The sequence below is a fragment of the Camelus dromedarius genome, chromosome 4 (genome assembly GCF_036321535.1).
Source record: "Camelus dromedarius isolate mCamDro1 chromosome 4, mCamDro1.pat, whole genome shotgun sequence".
In the NCBI taxonomy this organism is placed as follows: domain Eukaryota; kingdom Metazoa; phylum Chordata; class Mammalia; order Artiodactyla; family Camelidae; genus Camelus; species Camelus dromedarius.
In genome coordinates, this window is record NC_087439.1 from 61,720,178 (window position 1) to 61,733,534 (window position 13,357).

Below are 13,357 nucleotides of genomic sequence, written 5' to 3' on the forward strand. Positions count from 1 at the left end.
CACAATTCTGGTAGAATTGAGAGTAAATTGACTCAACTTCCTGTCTGCCAGATATAGTGCAAAATTAGTTGATTCGTGGAGGTAAATGGGAGAAGAATGTTTAATAAATCTGTGAGAGTCTTTCTACTCAAAGGACAATTTTTGAAATGTTTTATTCAAGGAGAAATGGAAATTCCTAACATGGCATATGAAATTAATGCATTCTGCCCCTGGCAGTAAGCCTTTTCTAAAAGCACTAGAGAAGAATTTTCTGACTCTCATGTGAGTTTACTTCATTTTCAGTGTCATTATTGGCATTATTTCAGATTTTCATGTATGAGGTCTTTGTTGTAGGCCCTTGGTGTTTTCTTCTGATGTGGCTTATCATTCTACAGTAGTCTTTCATGATATATTTACATAGTAACATACTGTAATGTTGATTTGGGCAATAAGAATTTTGGAATATGAAGGAATAAACCAAAGAGACATGAAGTAAAAACTAAAGCTTAGTACTTAATATCTGAAGAGATAACAACGTTAAATTATTTCAGTTTGGCATTGCTATGCACATCAAAGGAAAGATTTCAGTTTTGCTATTGGGTTTGCTAGCAAGTACTGAGTCATAAATGGGTCATTTGTATTTCAGATAGAGCAGATATTGAAAACACACTTGTATTTCCCTGAAAAGCCTTCTAACTGATACATTCAAATTCAATAGCTTTTCTCAGTTTCTAAACAAAACATTAATGATTATTGACATACTTCTGAAAGATAATATAAAGGTTGTTCAAATCAATGTCTCCCACAGATCAGAATAGTGAAGACTTGAGAAATTAAGGGACTGGTCTAATCGTTCACATGAAATCCATGGTCCAGTTAGTACTATACTTCAGGTCTCCTACAAACATCCTGTCAAACTTTATCTTTTGTAGGAGGAAGGACTAACCAAAAATTTTTAAAAGAATGTCATTCTCATTATAATCACATAACTTCTGACTAAATCTGTTGACAATTAAAAGCAGATGACAAAAAGAACTCCTTTGTCAGTCACCATGGAGTAACGGGACCAGCTTTATTCTCCTGCCTGAAGTAAGCAAAAAAATGGGCAAGATGCAGAAAGCAATAGTTTGCAAGACATTGTACATCAGACAACAAAGGAAAATAATCACTGAGATATAGGAAACTAACAATGAGAGCCATAGAAGGTTGCTGTGACATGCTGCCATGACAGTTTCTAGCTCTCAGCACAGGGAGAGGGAACCAGAAGGGACATGGCTGACTCCCAACACTGAAGGGATGAAGCTGAGAGTCTCAGGAGACAAAGGCAGCTCCAGTTTGCAGAACAGAGTACAGCAGGAGAGAGAGTTGCACAGAGAGAACCCTGGATATCTACAGAGAAATTTCCTCCAGTATTTAGCTGAGTAATGACTGTCATGTGCATTTGAAGAAACTATCTACAGGCCTGGAAAAAAAACCACCTGAAATGATTAGAGGAAGCAGGGAAAGGCATTTACACAATGTTGGGAATTGTGTCTATCCCAGCAGCCAAAACAAAAACAAAAACAAACAAACAAAAACTCCTCAAGATTCAGGGGCAACGGGTGGATTAGAACACAAAGGAGTGTCTTGCTTCAGTGATGGGGAAATAGCTCTAGATTGAGAATGGCTCCAGTCCCACCTAACAAATCTGAAGAGCAGACGTGAAAGAACCAAACAGTTTCTAAGCAAATTAACAGAACAAAGCTCAAGAATATTTATAGGAATACAAAAATATCTCAGCACTCAATAAGATGAATTCAATTACTTTATAAGGTTCTTGGTGCTATTGTTCAGAGATTTGCCCATTTTGTTTATACTTTCCAAAAACCAGCTTTGGGCTTTATTACTCTTTTCCATTGTCTTTTTTGATCTCTAATGTATTTCCTCTCTGATTTTAATATATTTCCTTCATTCTGCTGACATTAGGTTTTGGTTTGTTTGGTTTTTTTTCTCTTTTAGGTGGTAGGCTAGATTGTTTATTTGAGATTGTTCTTGAAGAAAGACTGCATCACTATGAACTTCCCTCTTAAAACTGCTTTTGCTGAATCCCATAGATTTTGTATGGTTGTGTTTTCATTGAAGTTTGTCACAAGGTATCTTCTGATTTTCTCTTTAATTTCATTGTTGACCCGTTGGTTTCTTAGGAACATGTTGTTTAGTCTCCACACAATCTTTTTTTTTTTCTTTCTGTGGTTGATATCTATTTTCACACTATTGTCAGAAAAGATGTTGGAAATAATTTCTATCCCCTTAAATTTGTTGAGGCTTGTTTTGTGACCTAGTATATAGTATATTCTAAAGAATGTTCCATGCAGGCTTGAAAAGAGGTGGGGTTTTTTGTTGTTGTTGTTTGTTTTGGTTTTTTTGGATGTACTTTTTTTTTTTTTTTAACGTGGTGTAGATATCAATTAAGTCCAATTGGTCTATTGCGTCATTTAGGATCTTGGTTGCCTTACTGGTTTTCAGTCTGAGAGATCTGTCCATTGATGTGAGTATGGTGTAAAAGTCTCCTAGTATTATTGTATTCCTGTCAACTTCTCCCTTTATGTCTGTTAGTATTTGTTTTACATGTTTAGGAGCTCCCATATTGGGTGCATATATGTTTATGAATGCACTAGCCTCTTCTTGTATTGACCTTTATCATTATACAATGTTCTTCTATGTCTTTCTTACAAATTTCATTTAAAGTCTATTTTATCTAATATGAGTATTGCTACCCTCTTTCTTGTCATTTCCATTTAGATAAAATATCTCTTTCCATCCCCTCACATTCAATCTGGTCTTTCGCTCTAAAGTGAGTCTCTTGTAGGCAACATATTGTAGATTGTTGTTTTTTATCCAATATGAAACTCTGTGTCTTTTGATGGGAACATTTAGTCCACTGACATTTAAAATAGTTCTTGATGTATATATTGCTATTTTAAACTTTGTTTCCAGTTGATTTTGCAGTTCCTCTTTGTTCATTTCTTCTTTTTGTTTTTCCTTTTGTGGTTTGATGGGTTTCTTTTCTATTATACTTGAGTTCCTTTTTTGTTTTTTTGTGAATCTATTATATGTTTTTGATTTTTGGTTATCCTGGTTTTCAAGTATGCTGACCTATATCTATTTTAGACTGATAGTAATATAAGTTCAAACATATTCTAAAAGATCTACCTTTTTTTACTCCCCTTCCCCATATTTTGTGAGTTTGATGTCCTATTTTACATCTTCATGTTTATCCTTTTGCTCTTAATTGTAGTTATAATTACTTTTACAAAATTTTATTTGATTTTTTTTTAAATCTATGTACTTGCTTATTTAAGTTATCTTCAATCATTTTATATATCTGTCTTTCCTACTGTGATTTTTCCCTACCTTATAGATTTTTGCTTCTTTTCTATTTTGAGAAGAACTTTCAATATTACTTTTAGGTTAGGTTTAGTGTTGCTGTATTCTTTTAGTTTTTATGTGTCTGAGAAATTTTTTATCTCTCCTATTCTAAATGATAATATTGCTGTAGAGTATCCTAGGTTGCAGGTTTTTCCCTTTAAGAACTTTCAATATATCATGCCACTTCCTTCTGGTCTATTATATTTTTCTAAAGAAACCAGTATCTATCCTTATATAGGGCTCCCTTGTAACTCTTTGTTTTTCTCTTGTCTACTTTAGAATCCTCTCTCTATATTTTAACTTTTGTCATTTTAATTGTGATATGTCTTGGTGTAGGTCTGTTTGAGTTCATCTCGTGTGCAACCCTCTGTGCTTCTTATACCTGGATATCTGTTTCCTTCTTTAGGTTTGGGAATATTTCAGCCAGAATTGCTTCAAATATATTTGCCTATCTTCTCTCTCTCTCTCCTCTCCTTCTGGAGCCTCTATTATGCATAGGTTGGCATGTTTTATATCATTTCATAGATATCACATGTTGCTTTCATTTTTTTAATTTGTCTTATTTTCTCCTCGTCTGATTGGGTAATTTCCAATATTCTATTTTCCAGACCATTTATTCATTCTTCTGCATTATTTAGTCTGCTATTCATTGCTTCTAGATTAGTTATTATCTCAGCAATTTAGGTGTCTAATTTTGATTGGTCCCTCTTTAAAGTTTCTAATTCCCTGTTACAGTGTTCTGCATTTCTATTGATAATCTTTCTTAATTCCTTTAGCATTTTGATTACTTCTTTTTTTGAACTCAAGGTCTAGTCGACTGGTGAGGTCTGTTTCATTACTTGTTCTTTCAGGGGATTTCTCTTGTTTTTTTATTGGGAGTAGTTCCTCTGCTTTTTCATTTTACTTAACTTTCTCTATGAATTTAGGAGAAACAGTTATCTACTGTGGTCTTAAAGAGGTGTTTTTATGTGAGAGCATCCCTACGTAGACTGTGTAAGTCCAACATTTTTGGTGCAAGGACTGTTTTGGGTATGGAAGTCAGACACATCTTTCCTCAGTGTGTGCTGGACATTATCTCCTAGTGCTGTGACTGGTGTTGTGGTGTCCAGAGCCTGCACTGGATGCTAGGTGGGGCCTCTTCTTTGTTCCATGGCTGTCACAGCCCTGTCAGGGGTAAGCTTCTCTCCCTAGTTGTTAACAGTAGAAGCCCTGAAGGTCAAGTTCAATAAGGGTCTGGTGCCCTTAAGTGAGTGCTCTGTCCCAAAGGAGGTGCGTATTGAAGTGAGGCCCATGTGATTACAGCGAAACTATGTGCCACCCTTGTAGGAATCCATGGTTCTGTCTGGAAGCAACTGAAGGTCATATGCTTTTCTCCATTTTGTTTATCCCAGACCCAGTGCTAGGCTGGTGTTGGGAGCCAGAGCACCCACTGCTGGTCCTCTGAGCTGTGTCTGAGAAGCTAGACTGAGTTCCTTCCCTGGGCTCATCCTCCAAATATTCACTGCCTAGTTGCTGCACATACTAACAGTGTTGCTTGGTACACATTTCAGGCAGGGAAGTACAGTGAGGTGGCAGCCATCAGCACAGGTCTCTCTCTGCCCTGATTGCCAGAAAGCCAGCATGTGCATGCTCCTCTTGAGCAGAATCAGGCCCTTCCAGCCTATCTGTCCCAGTGGATATCCTAGCAGGGAAGGGTGCTTCCTAGGGGAAGTGCCTGCCCATATCGGCTTTGTCTCCTTCACATATCTCTCCCAAGAGCACGGTCCAGTCCTGATGCCTATATTTTTTTCCATACTACCCTGTTATGTGGGAATTTTTCTTGCAGCTCTGGTTGTATAAGAGATCGTCTACCAGTTTCCAGTTGGTTTTCTGTCAGAATTGTTCCACATGCAGATGTAGATATATTTTTGATATGTCTGTTGGTGGAGATGAGCTCCGTGTACTCCTACTCCACCATCGTGATCATCCAAGGCTTGCTAATTTCTATTTCTAATTCACACATCTGGTAAGTAGTAGCTGGGATCTGAAACTCAATTTGATTGAATTCAAATCCATTAGATAAAGAAGAAGAAAGTCAGGAATAAATTCATATGTAAATCAGAAAGGTCTTTATTCGAAGCTTTTTATTTAATTTTGATGTACATTATTATTTGATTTTGGCATAGCAAACTTGGAACTAGCAAAATTGAGGGTAAAATACAAGATTTTGAGGGAGAGGGAGGGTGACATGGCTCATTACTAAATGTGGCCAGTAAAAAGCCTGAATAGAGCTTAGAGTTTTATAACTTTTCTTGTCACTTTCCGTTAAACTGGGAAATATAAGAGACAACTAAAACACACCAACAAACTTCTCACCCAATCTTTAAGTCATTATAACATGATACACATACACAATGTGGTAGCCTGAGTAATTCACACAATATACACACACACAGGATATTTTCAATTTTCTCCAGCTCAGGTAGAGAAAAGATCTAGATGCCACCAGTATTTAATTTAGAAACAAAAGATTTCTTTGCTTCACTATCACCCAAGTAGGAAGTCAAGGAATACTTGCAATTCTTAATAAAAAATGAGTATGAAAACTTGAATATTTCAGAAGAAAATAATTAATAGGTTTCCAAATGCAAGCTAGATATAGGCGCTTCCATTCCTTTAGTTGGAAAACTGTTGAATTTTTCAATACAACCATTTAAATGGGGTGAAGTGAAAGATGGTGCATGGCGGTGATTGACATATTGGTCCTCAAAACCATGGTAAAATCTGCCACAGGAAATTCCAGCCCCTCTGCTGGGAGATGTAACATTTTCCTTGCAGAGCCACTCTGGGTATAGAAAATAAATCTTCTGAAGAGGAAGGGTAGATTCTCCTGCTCTGCCTATAGTTTTGTATCTTAACTAGCAGTCATTTCTTGAAGTATGGATTCACAGGGTCACATTTGCCCACAAGCACACAATTAAGTGGAGAAAATGACATTAAAGGGGATAATCAAGTTTTCTTGTAATTACGCTTATGAGTAAATTGGTGTGACAATTCTTTTTGCTCTAATTATGTGATTCAAGGATAATGTATGATGCATTAGACATTATCCCTTTATGTTAAAAAATCACTTGAAAAACTCATGCCTATAACAAAATAATCTGTAATGAAAAGGAATATGAAAAAGGACATATATGTATATATATGTATACCTGAATCACTATGTTGTACACAAGAAACTAATACATTATAAATCAACTACATTTCAATTAAAACATAGGAAAAATAAAAATAACATTATATTTAAAAATAAAATAAATGGATCCCCAAATAAAAAAAAGAAAAACTCATGCTATTTATCATCCATGTAGTTTTTCAAACTTTTTAAATCACAAGCAAGTTTAGACTGACTATAATTAATCATGACTAGAGAAAAGTGTAAATTGTATATTGACATTTTGATATTATTTAAAACATTTTTGTATTGTGTAAACCATTTATATGAGATGAAATTTCATTGTACTAGAAGATCACTTGCCTAAATGGCCAAATACTCTGAGGAGTGACACTGTTTCTTATAAAAGTAGTAAATATATTTTGAACAATTTTTGGCAGCTATATATGCTTAAAACAAGGGAAATCTGAAAAGTGTTTAAACTTTAAAAAATATTTTAAGATCAATAGTAAAAAATAAATTTAATCATACCATAACAAACATCATTCTAAGTATGTCTTCTAAAATACTCCTTGAGTTTTGACCTCTGTTGGCTTTCTAGTATTTTCTAATCAGTAAATATTTATTGATTACTTTCCATACCAAGAATTATCCCAAGAGCTATAGGGCAAAAAAGTTAAGGTATTATATAGCCTAAAGAATCTATTGTACCTCTCATAGTCTGGGCATTTCTGTATAAAAAAAGCATTTCGGAAGCCATAGATAATGCTATGAGGTTACTCTAATAAGGCAACTATTCCATATTTAATCAATTAGAACAACCTAAGTTAACAGTTATCTTATTAGATGTAAGATATTCCACCTGCTTAATCTAATCCTTGTCCACTTGATATGCCCTGTTCCTCTATCATGCTTCACTTCTACCATCTCAGGAAGCTGGCCTTTGCTTGAGTTCTCTTCTTTAAAATCCTTGCATGGTTTTCTTAAATGTCACTCTTGATCATTTCATTATAAGCCCCAACTCTTAACTCATTACTCTTCTCTACCTTAATTGATTTGGGATAGATAACACTTATTCTTGAAACTATTCATTTGTTTACTTGTTTAATATCTCTGATTCTTACTAGAATATAAGGTCCATAAGGACAGAATTTAGTATTGTTCATTGCTAAACTCTTAGTATTTAAGACCAGTACCCAGGACACAGTAGCTGCTCAGTAAAAAATTGCTAAGTTGAAATTCCATTACTGAATTTTTCACATATACCAAAACATTTTAAGTCATCCAAAGGATGTGTGTATGTGTGTGTGTATATATGGAAATGATTAGTTTTATAGTCAAAGAGAAAGTGTGAAGAAATACGACATAATCATGTTGCTTTTAATTTTCATGGAACCATGAAGAAAATTACAAATGCATACATCATCTCTATCCAACTAGAGAAGTTACTGAAGGTTAAACTTTGCGGGCAGGGTGAAACCTCAAATAAGCTGTTTCTTCTTTGTCATATACAGTGTTAAATTTTTAAGAACAGAACGAAGTAGAAATAAAGAACCTCTGTCAATTTATTACATTTAAAAATAAATGCCTAATTATTTTTTGAATGCTTACACAAACTTTTTTCCTTTACTTTTAAGTATCATATATTTCTATCAAAATTATTTTCTTCACAAAGTGTTAGGACAGAAAGTTTCTTTCCTAAAAGTTTCAGTTTAAGAATATTATGCAGTATGGAATTAGTTTAAAAGATATGAAGTTAGTTTTTTAATATTTAGGAACACTGAAATAATTAAATATTATATAAAATAAAAATGCCATGTTCTATGTCCCTGAATTTTCTATTCTCTTGTTTTTTCCAATTTCCCCAGATAGCTAGAACTTGCTTTAGTGTTTTTCACCACACATCTAAAAGTTTTGACTTATGCATCATCTAGGTGCAGTAATGAATAAAAACTGGCATCAAATATCAATATTATTGGCCCAGCTAAATGGTAGTTGACATCAAGTTGGATTGCTGAAGAAGTAAACAAAATTAAAATTATTTTGGTGTGTAAGAAATGCCAGACATCATTTGTCCTTCAGAAGATCAATGGCTACATGATCTAAATGTTGTTCGTATTTCTTTACATAACATGGCGAAAGATTGATACTAATCACTTTTTGTTTGAGCTTGAATAATAACAAACAAAATTCAGAAATTGAGCTTCCTTTGCTAAAATGCAGTGAGGATAACTTTTTAGGTAGGCAATTACCTGTATTTGTTTATTCATGATTTAAAAAAAAAGATAATATGAATTAATACATTTATATCCACATAATAGTAACTTAGGAAAAGCAATTAATCTTCCCAGATCAAATTTAAAACTCTTAACTGCCTCATTATTAAATGGTATAATATGATATAAAAAGACAAAATACTCCTAACTGAGGCTTAGCCATTTTTGAGTAGAATTTAGCTCAAGTTTAATACAATTCCATAATTTCTTATTTAGAAGTTTTAGAACTCCAATTTCTTATCTTTACTAATGTGCAAAACACATACTGCCACTTTGTATTTGTAACATTGATATTACATTAAATAAAATTATAGGATATAAGAAAGTCATCTTATATATTTGTGTGTGTGTTTGTTCTTTTATTTACTTCTATTTATTTGAACAGAAATGGCTGGAAAGGAACATTAGCTCCATTACTAATAGTAGTAACAATAATAGAATAGTAATAACAATAATAATAGGAGTCGTAGGAGTAGGAGTGATAGTAATAGCATTTTCTAGTTGCCAGGTTATGTTAAACACATTTCATATATTATATAATGACTTCTTTTTATCATTCAGTTTTACAAAAGAAATAAATGACTTTCTCAAGATTATATATCTTGTGAACGGCAAAGCCAGGATCCAAAAGGTACTAGGAGATACATGTAACTGAAATTGGGTAATTTTCCAATGCTCCAAAGTCATGGGATGCTATGATATAATAGAAGCTTTCTAAGGAGCAACTAATGTATTGTGAGAATTAAATGAGCTTGTCTTGCAGTTCATTATCCACAGAACTTGGAATTCCAATAAAGGTGAATTAAATAAGATGCAATGATATAATGGTGCAATGAAATCTTTGTGTTTCCATTTGTCTAAAACTGAGTTTATTCATCACTTTTTTTGAATATTAAGTATGTAAAATAACCTATACTAGATACTGGAGATATTGGGCCAAAAAAGATTTTAAATATCCTTTTTCTCAATCTCATTACTGCTTTCCCATGTAGAGAAATTTTTTTTAAGAGTGAACAGACACTAAGTCCCAAGACAACTGTGAACTACAACTGATCCTCCAACTTCTGCATTGGGATGAACAGGGTGACAATGACTAAGATAACAAGATGGGGAAAGAAACCAGTTAGGACAAAAGGGAAAGCAATAGATTCATTTTTAGCATATTAAAATGAGATATCTTATAGATATGTAGGTTGAGAGGCAAAATAGCTAACAGTGAGTCTGGAGTACAGAGTAGGGTTTACTTGGAAATCGTCACTTGTAGATGAAATTAAAAGCCACAGGTTTGAGTGAGATGATGTAAGAAGAGAATCTGCTAGAGAACAAGATTTAAGATTGAGTCTTGACACAGTTTAATATTTAGCAGTCAAATAGTAGATGAGGATCAAGCAGAGTAGACTAAAAATAGTGATCAAACAGATTTTAATTCCCAGGATTCAAGAAGCATGTTTTAAGTTATATAAAAAATTAAGTCTAATAATAATAGAGAAATAGTCATTGGATGTAACAATACGGAAACAAGAGAATTTCAGGGGAGTTGTTGGCTAGAGTTCATATTTGAATACATGGTATTTGAGACTTCTGGGAAAATGGTGGAATAAGATGATGCAGAAATAATGCCATCACTCCAAATTCAAAGAAATTATGGATTAAAAAATAAAAAAAAATCTGAACTCAAAGAATACACAGTGAAATAAGGAAAGGGAAATTCTAAAATAATCCAGTAGAAATGCTATAAATGATAAATGTAATAATAGAGATATGAAAACTGAATAGAAAGATAGAGTGGTAAACTCGACTCAGCCAAATAAAATTTGGTGAATTGGAAGACAAATCTGAAGAAGTCCATCAAAATGCAGCACAGAAAACTAAAGCATAGGAACTCTAAAAAGAAGTTAAGAAAGTTGGAGAATTGAACAAAACTTTTCAGCATATGAAAGTATAAAAGGAGGGTCTTAAAGGAGAGACTAGATGGAACAGACAAGAAAAAAATATTTAAAGAAATAATGACTAAAGATTTTCCAGAAGTGCAGAAAGACAAGGGTACTCATAATGAGGAAGCTCATCAAGTTCTGAGAAACACAAAAAGGATACATATCTACATGTAGGCACATCATAGAAATATTTAAAATAAAGTATTGAAATGCATTTTTAACTTGTAATGTCACTTGAACACATATCCCTAAAGGCATCAAACAATTATCAAAGCTAGTATTAAATAATTCAAATCTTCTGCCTGCTATATATGTACCATATAATGCATTTATTGTCACAGCTCTGTCTGAGAGTTTGAATGTAGACTGTGTCACAATGCCACGTCCTTGAGAAATCCTGAAAGTCTCTGTGCTCTTCCAGTTTCTGCTGCCGCCCCACTGCCTGACATTCCTTAGCAAGTATGTGAAATACAACAGTTTCAAAACAGTTGACATAAGTGACTGAAAATTTCATGCAGGAGTGCCAGTCATCCCAACAAAACATCATTTCCTTCACAGTTATTAAACATTTATAGCAAAGAAGAGATAAATTAATGGAAAAATTCAGAGAAGATTTGGGGTGTTGATTTGGGATAGTGTTGTGATAGTCCCTTTGGTATGAACAAAATGTGTAAACAAAAACAGGTTAGCTGTTTTGATATTGGACACCTGGACTTCGTATTTATTATCCTGCTTTTGAAATATGCATAATTAATGTATGGGTCCCTTGATTGCTTGTTCAATAAATCTAACTTGGCTATTTCCATATTTATTAATTTTGCTATTTAGAATGTTAAATGGTGTTTCTTTTTCAGCTATGAAATTGCCTACCAAAATAAATGCCTGACTTAGAAAATATTAGTTCACTTCATTTTAGCTTCCATTAAATTTTCCTAGGGTAGGCAAAGCTATAAGCCACTTAATAGATTTTTAGCATAAATATCCTATCATATGGTTCTGTGGTGCTTAAATGGCTCTATACTCTGCTAGAAATAAAATTTTACTTGGTATCTAGAACTAATCCATAATGTATTGGTTCAATAGAGTCAATTAAATGGAACTTCCTTACTAAGATAAATTTGTTAAAATATAATTTTAGTTGAGTCCATCATTAACATTCCAGGGCTGACGATACCAGCACAATTTCAATAGAAGTAAAACAAGGCCCATTAGCAGAAAAAAAAAATTGTAGTGAACATTTTTCCTCTCTCTGAAATAACAATAACAGCATGATAGTAACAGAATTTTGACTATTCTGTTATTTTGAAGTTAGGTGTAGGTGATCTATCAGATTTCTTTTTTAGCTAATTGGAAAAGAAACAGGAATGTGGAATTAAGATTCACACTGTACTGGGAACTTAGAGGCAAATTAAAATGTTAGATATAATTAAATCGTAGAATTTGAAGGGACTTGAGACGTTATCTATCTAGTCAAATTGTTTTCATCAGAGAAGGAAAACACTCAGATCATCCTTCCTGATTACTATCTGAACTCTTTTAGATACAACCCCAACTAGCACAGCCAACTCAAAGCAATGTTGAACAATTTTCACTCATGATTGGTAAAGTCATCCTAATATATCTAAACACCTCAAACTGCAGACAAATATTTTTGCTATGTCATCAGTTTGTATAAAGACACATCTGAAAATTTTCCGTGAGAAACTGAAAAGCTGTCAAATCAACATTGCTTTATTCCAGCTTGAAGAAAGTCCTGATTTCCTTAATGTTTTTTATTCTTGGGTTTCCATTCAAGCATTTTCATTATTTTTATGATTTTACACTAAAATTTACAAATTTATATCCCATTTATTTTCTTGAAGCCAAAATAGACAAAAAGCTTTTAAAAATATGTTTAAGTGGAGGTGAGCACAATAGAAGAATTACTTCTCATTCCTAATACTGTACAGTGTGTGTTTTAAACTTCTGTAACCCTATATTAGCTATATATTTTTTTCATTGCCATAATTAATTCTCAAATTTTTCTCCTCTCACTGTTAACTTGCCACTTTCCTCTGGAACTTTGTTTCATTAAAGTGAACCTGCATAAATGAAGCAGTAAAATAATTTATTGGGAGAACTGAACTCACCCTAGGAGTGAAGGTGGCATCATTGATGGAATGCATGTGACCATAGAGCGACTGTTCACATTTACCCTAAGAAGACAAAGCAGAAACACAAGTCAAATAAATTCCATTCAATATGTGAAAAGAAATGGAAAGAGAATTAATCTTGTTTTAAAGTAATGTTTAAGTCTATTAATAAAATTAATACATTCTCCTGGTAGGAAATGCTAGTTTCTGTAGTCAGCTACCATTCAGAATCAGGGCTGTGCTGGTGAGTGTGTCACCAGTGTTGACATCTACACTGAAACCCTAGTGTCCTCATTTTATACCATTGAGCTGGTGGTGAATTCTCACCAAATGACTCCATTTTGCAATTAGCATAGCTTCCAAGCCACGGTGCCAGGTAATGAAATCTTTACAGAAAGCTCTTGTTTTCAGTACATTTTCAGCACTCCTGAGGGTGTATGGGGTTCTTTCTTCTTTTTAATCACAAGATCACAT

At 33.5% G+C, this 13,357-nt stretch overlaps 1 protein-coding gene across 1 annotated transcript in view; it reads right to left on the minus strand.

Annotated features, from left to right (window-relative positions):
• SPAG16 (sperm associated antigen 16) overlaps positions 1-13,357 on the minus strand; it is a 774,014-nt gene that overhangs the window by 215,826 nt on the left and 544,831 nt on the right. The window contains exon 14 of the mRNA XM_031451824.2: positions 12,881-12,946. Within this exon, the coding sequence (XP_031307684.1) occupies positions 12,881-12,946 (66 nt within the window). The remainder of the gene's footprint in view (positions 1-12,880; positions 12,947-13,357) is intronic.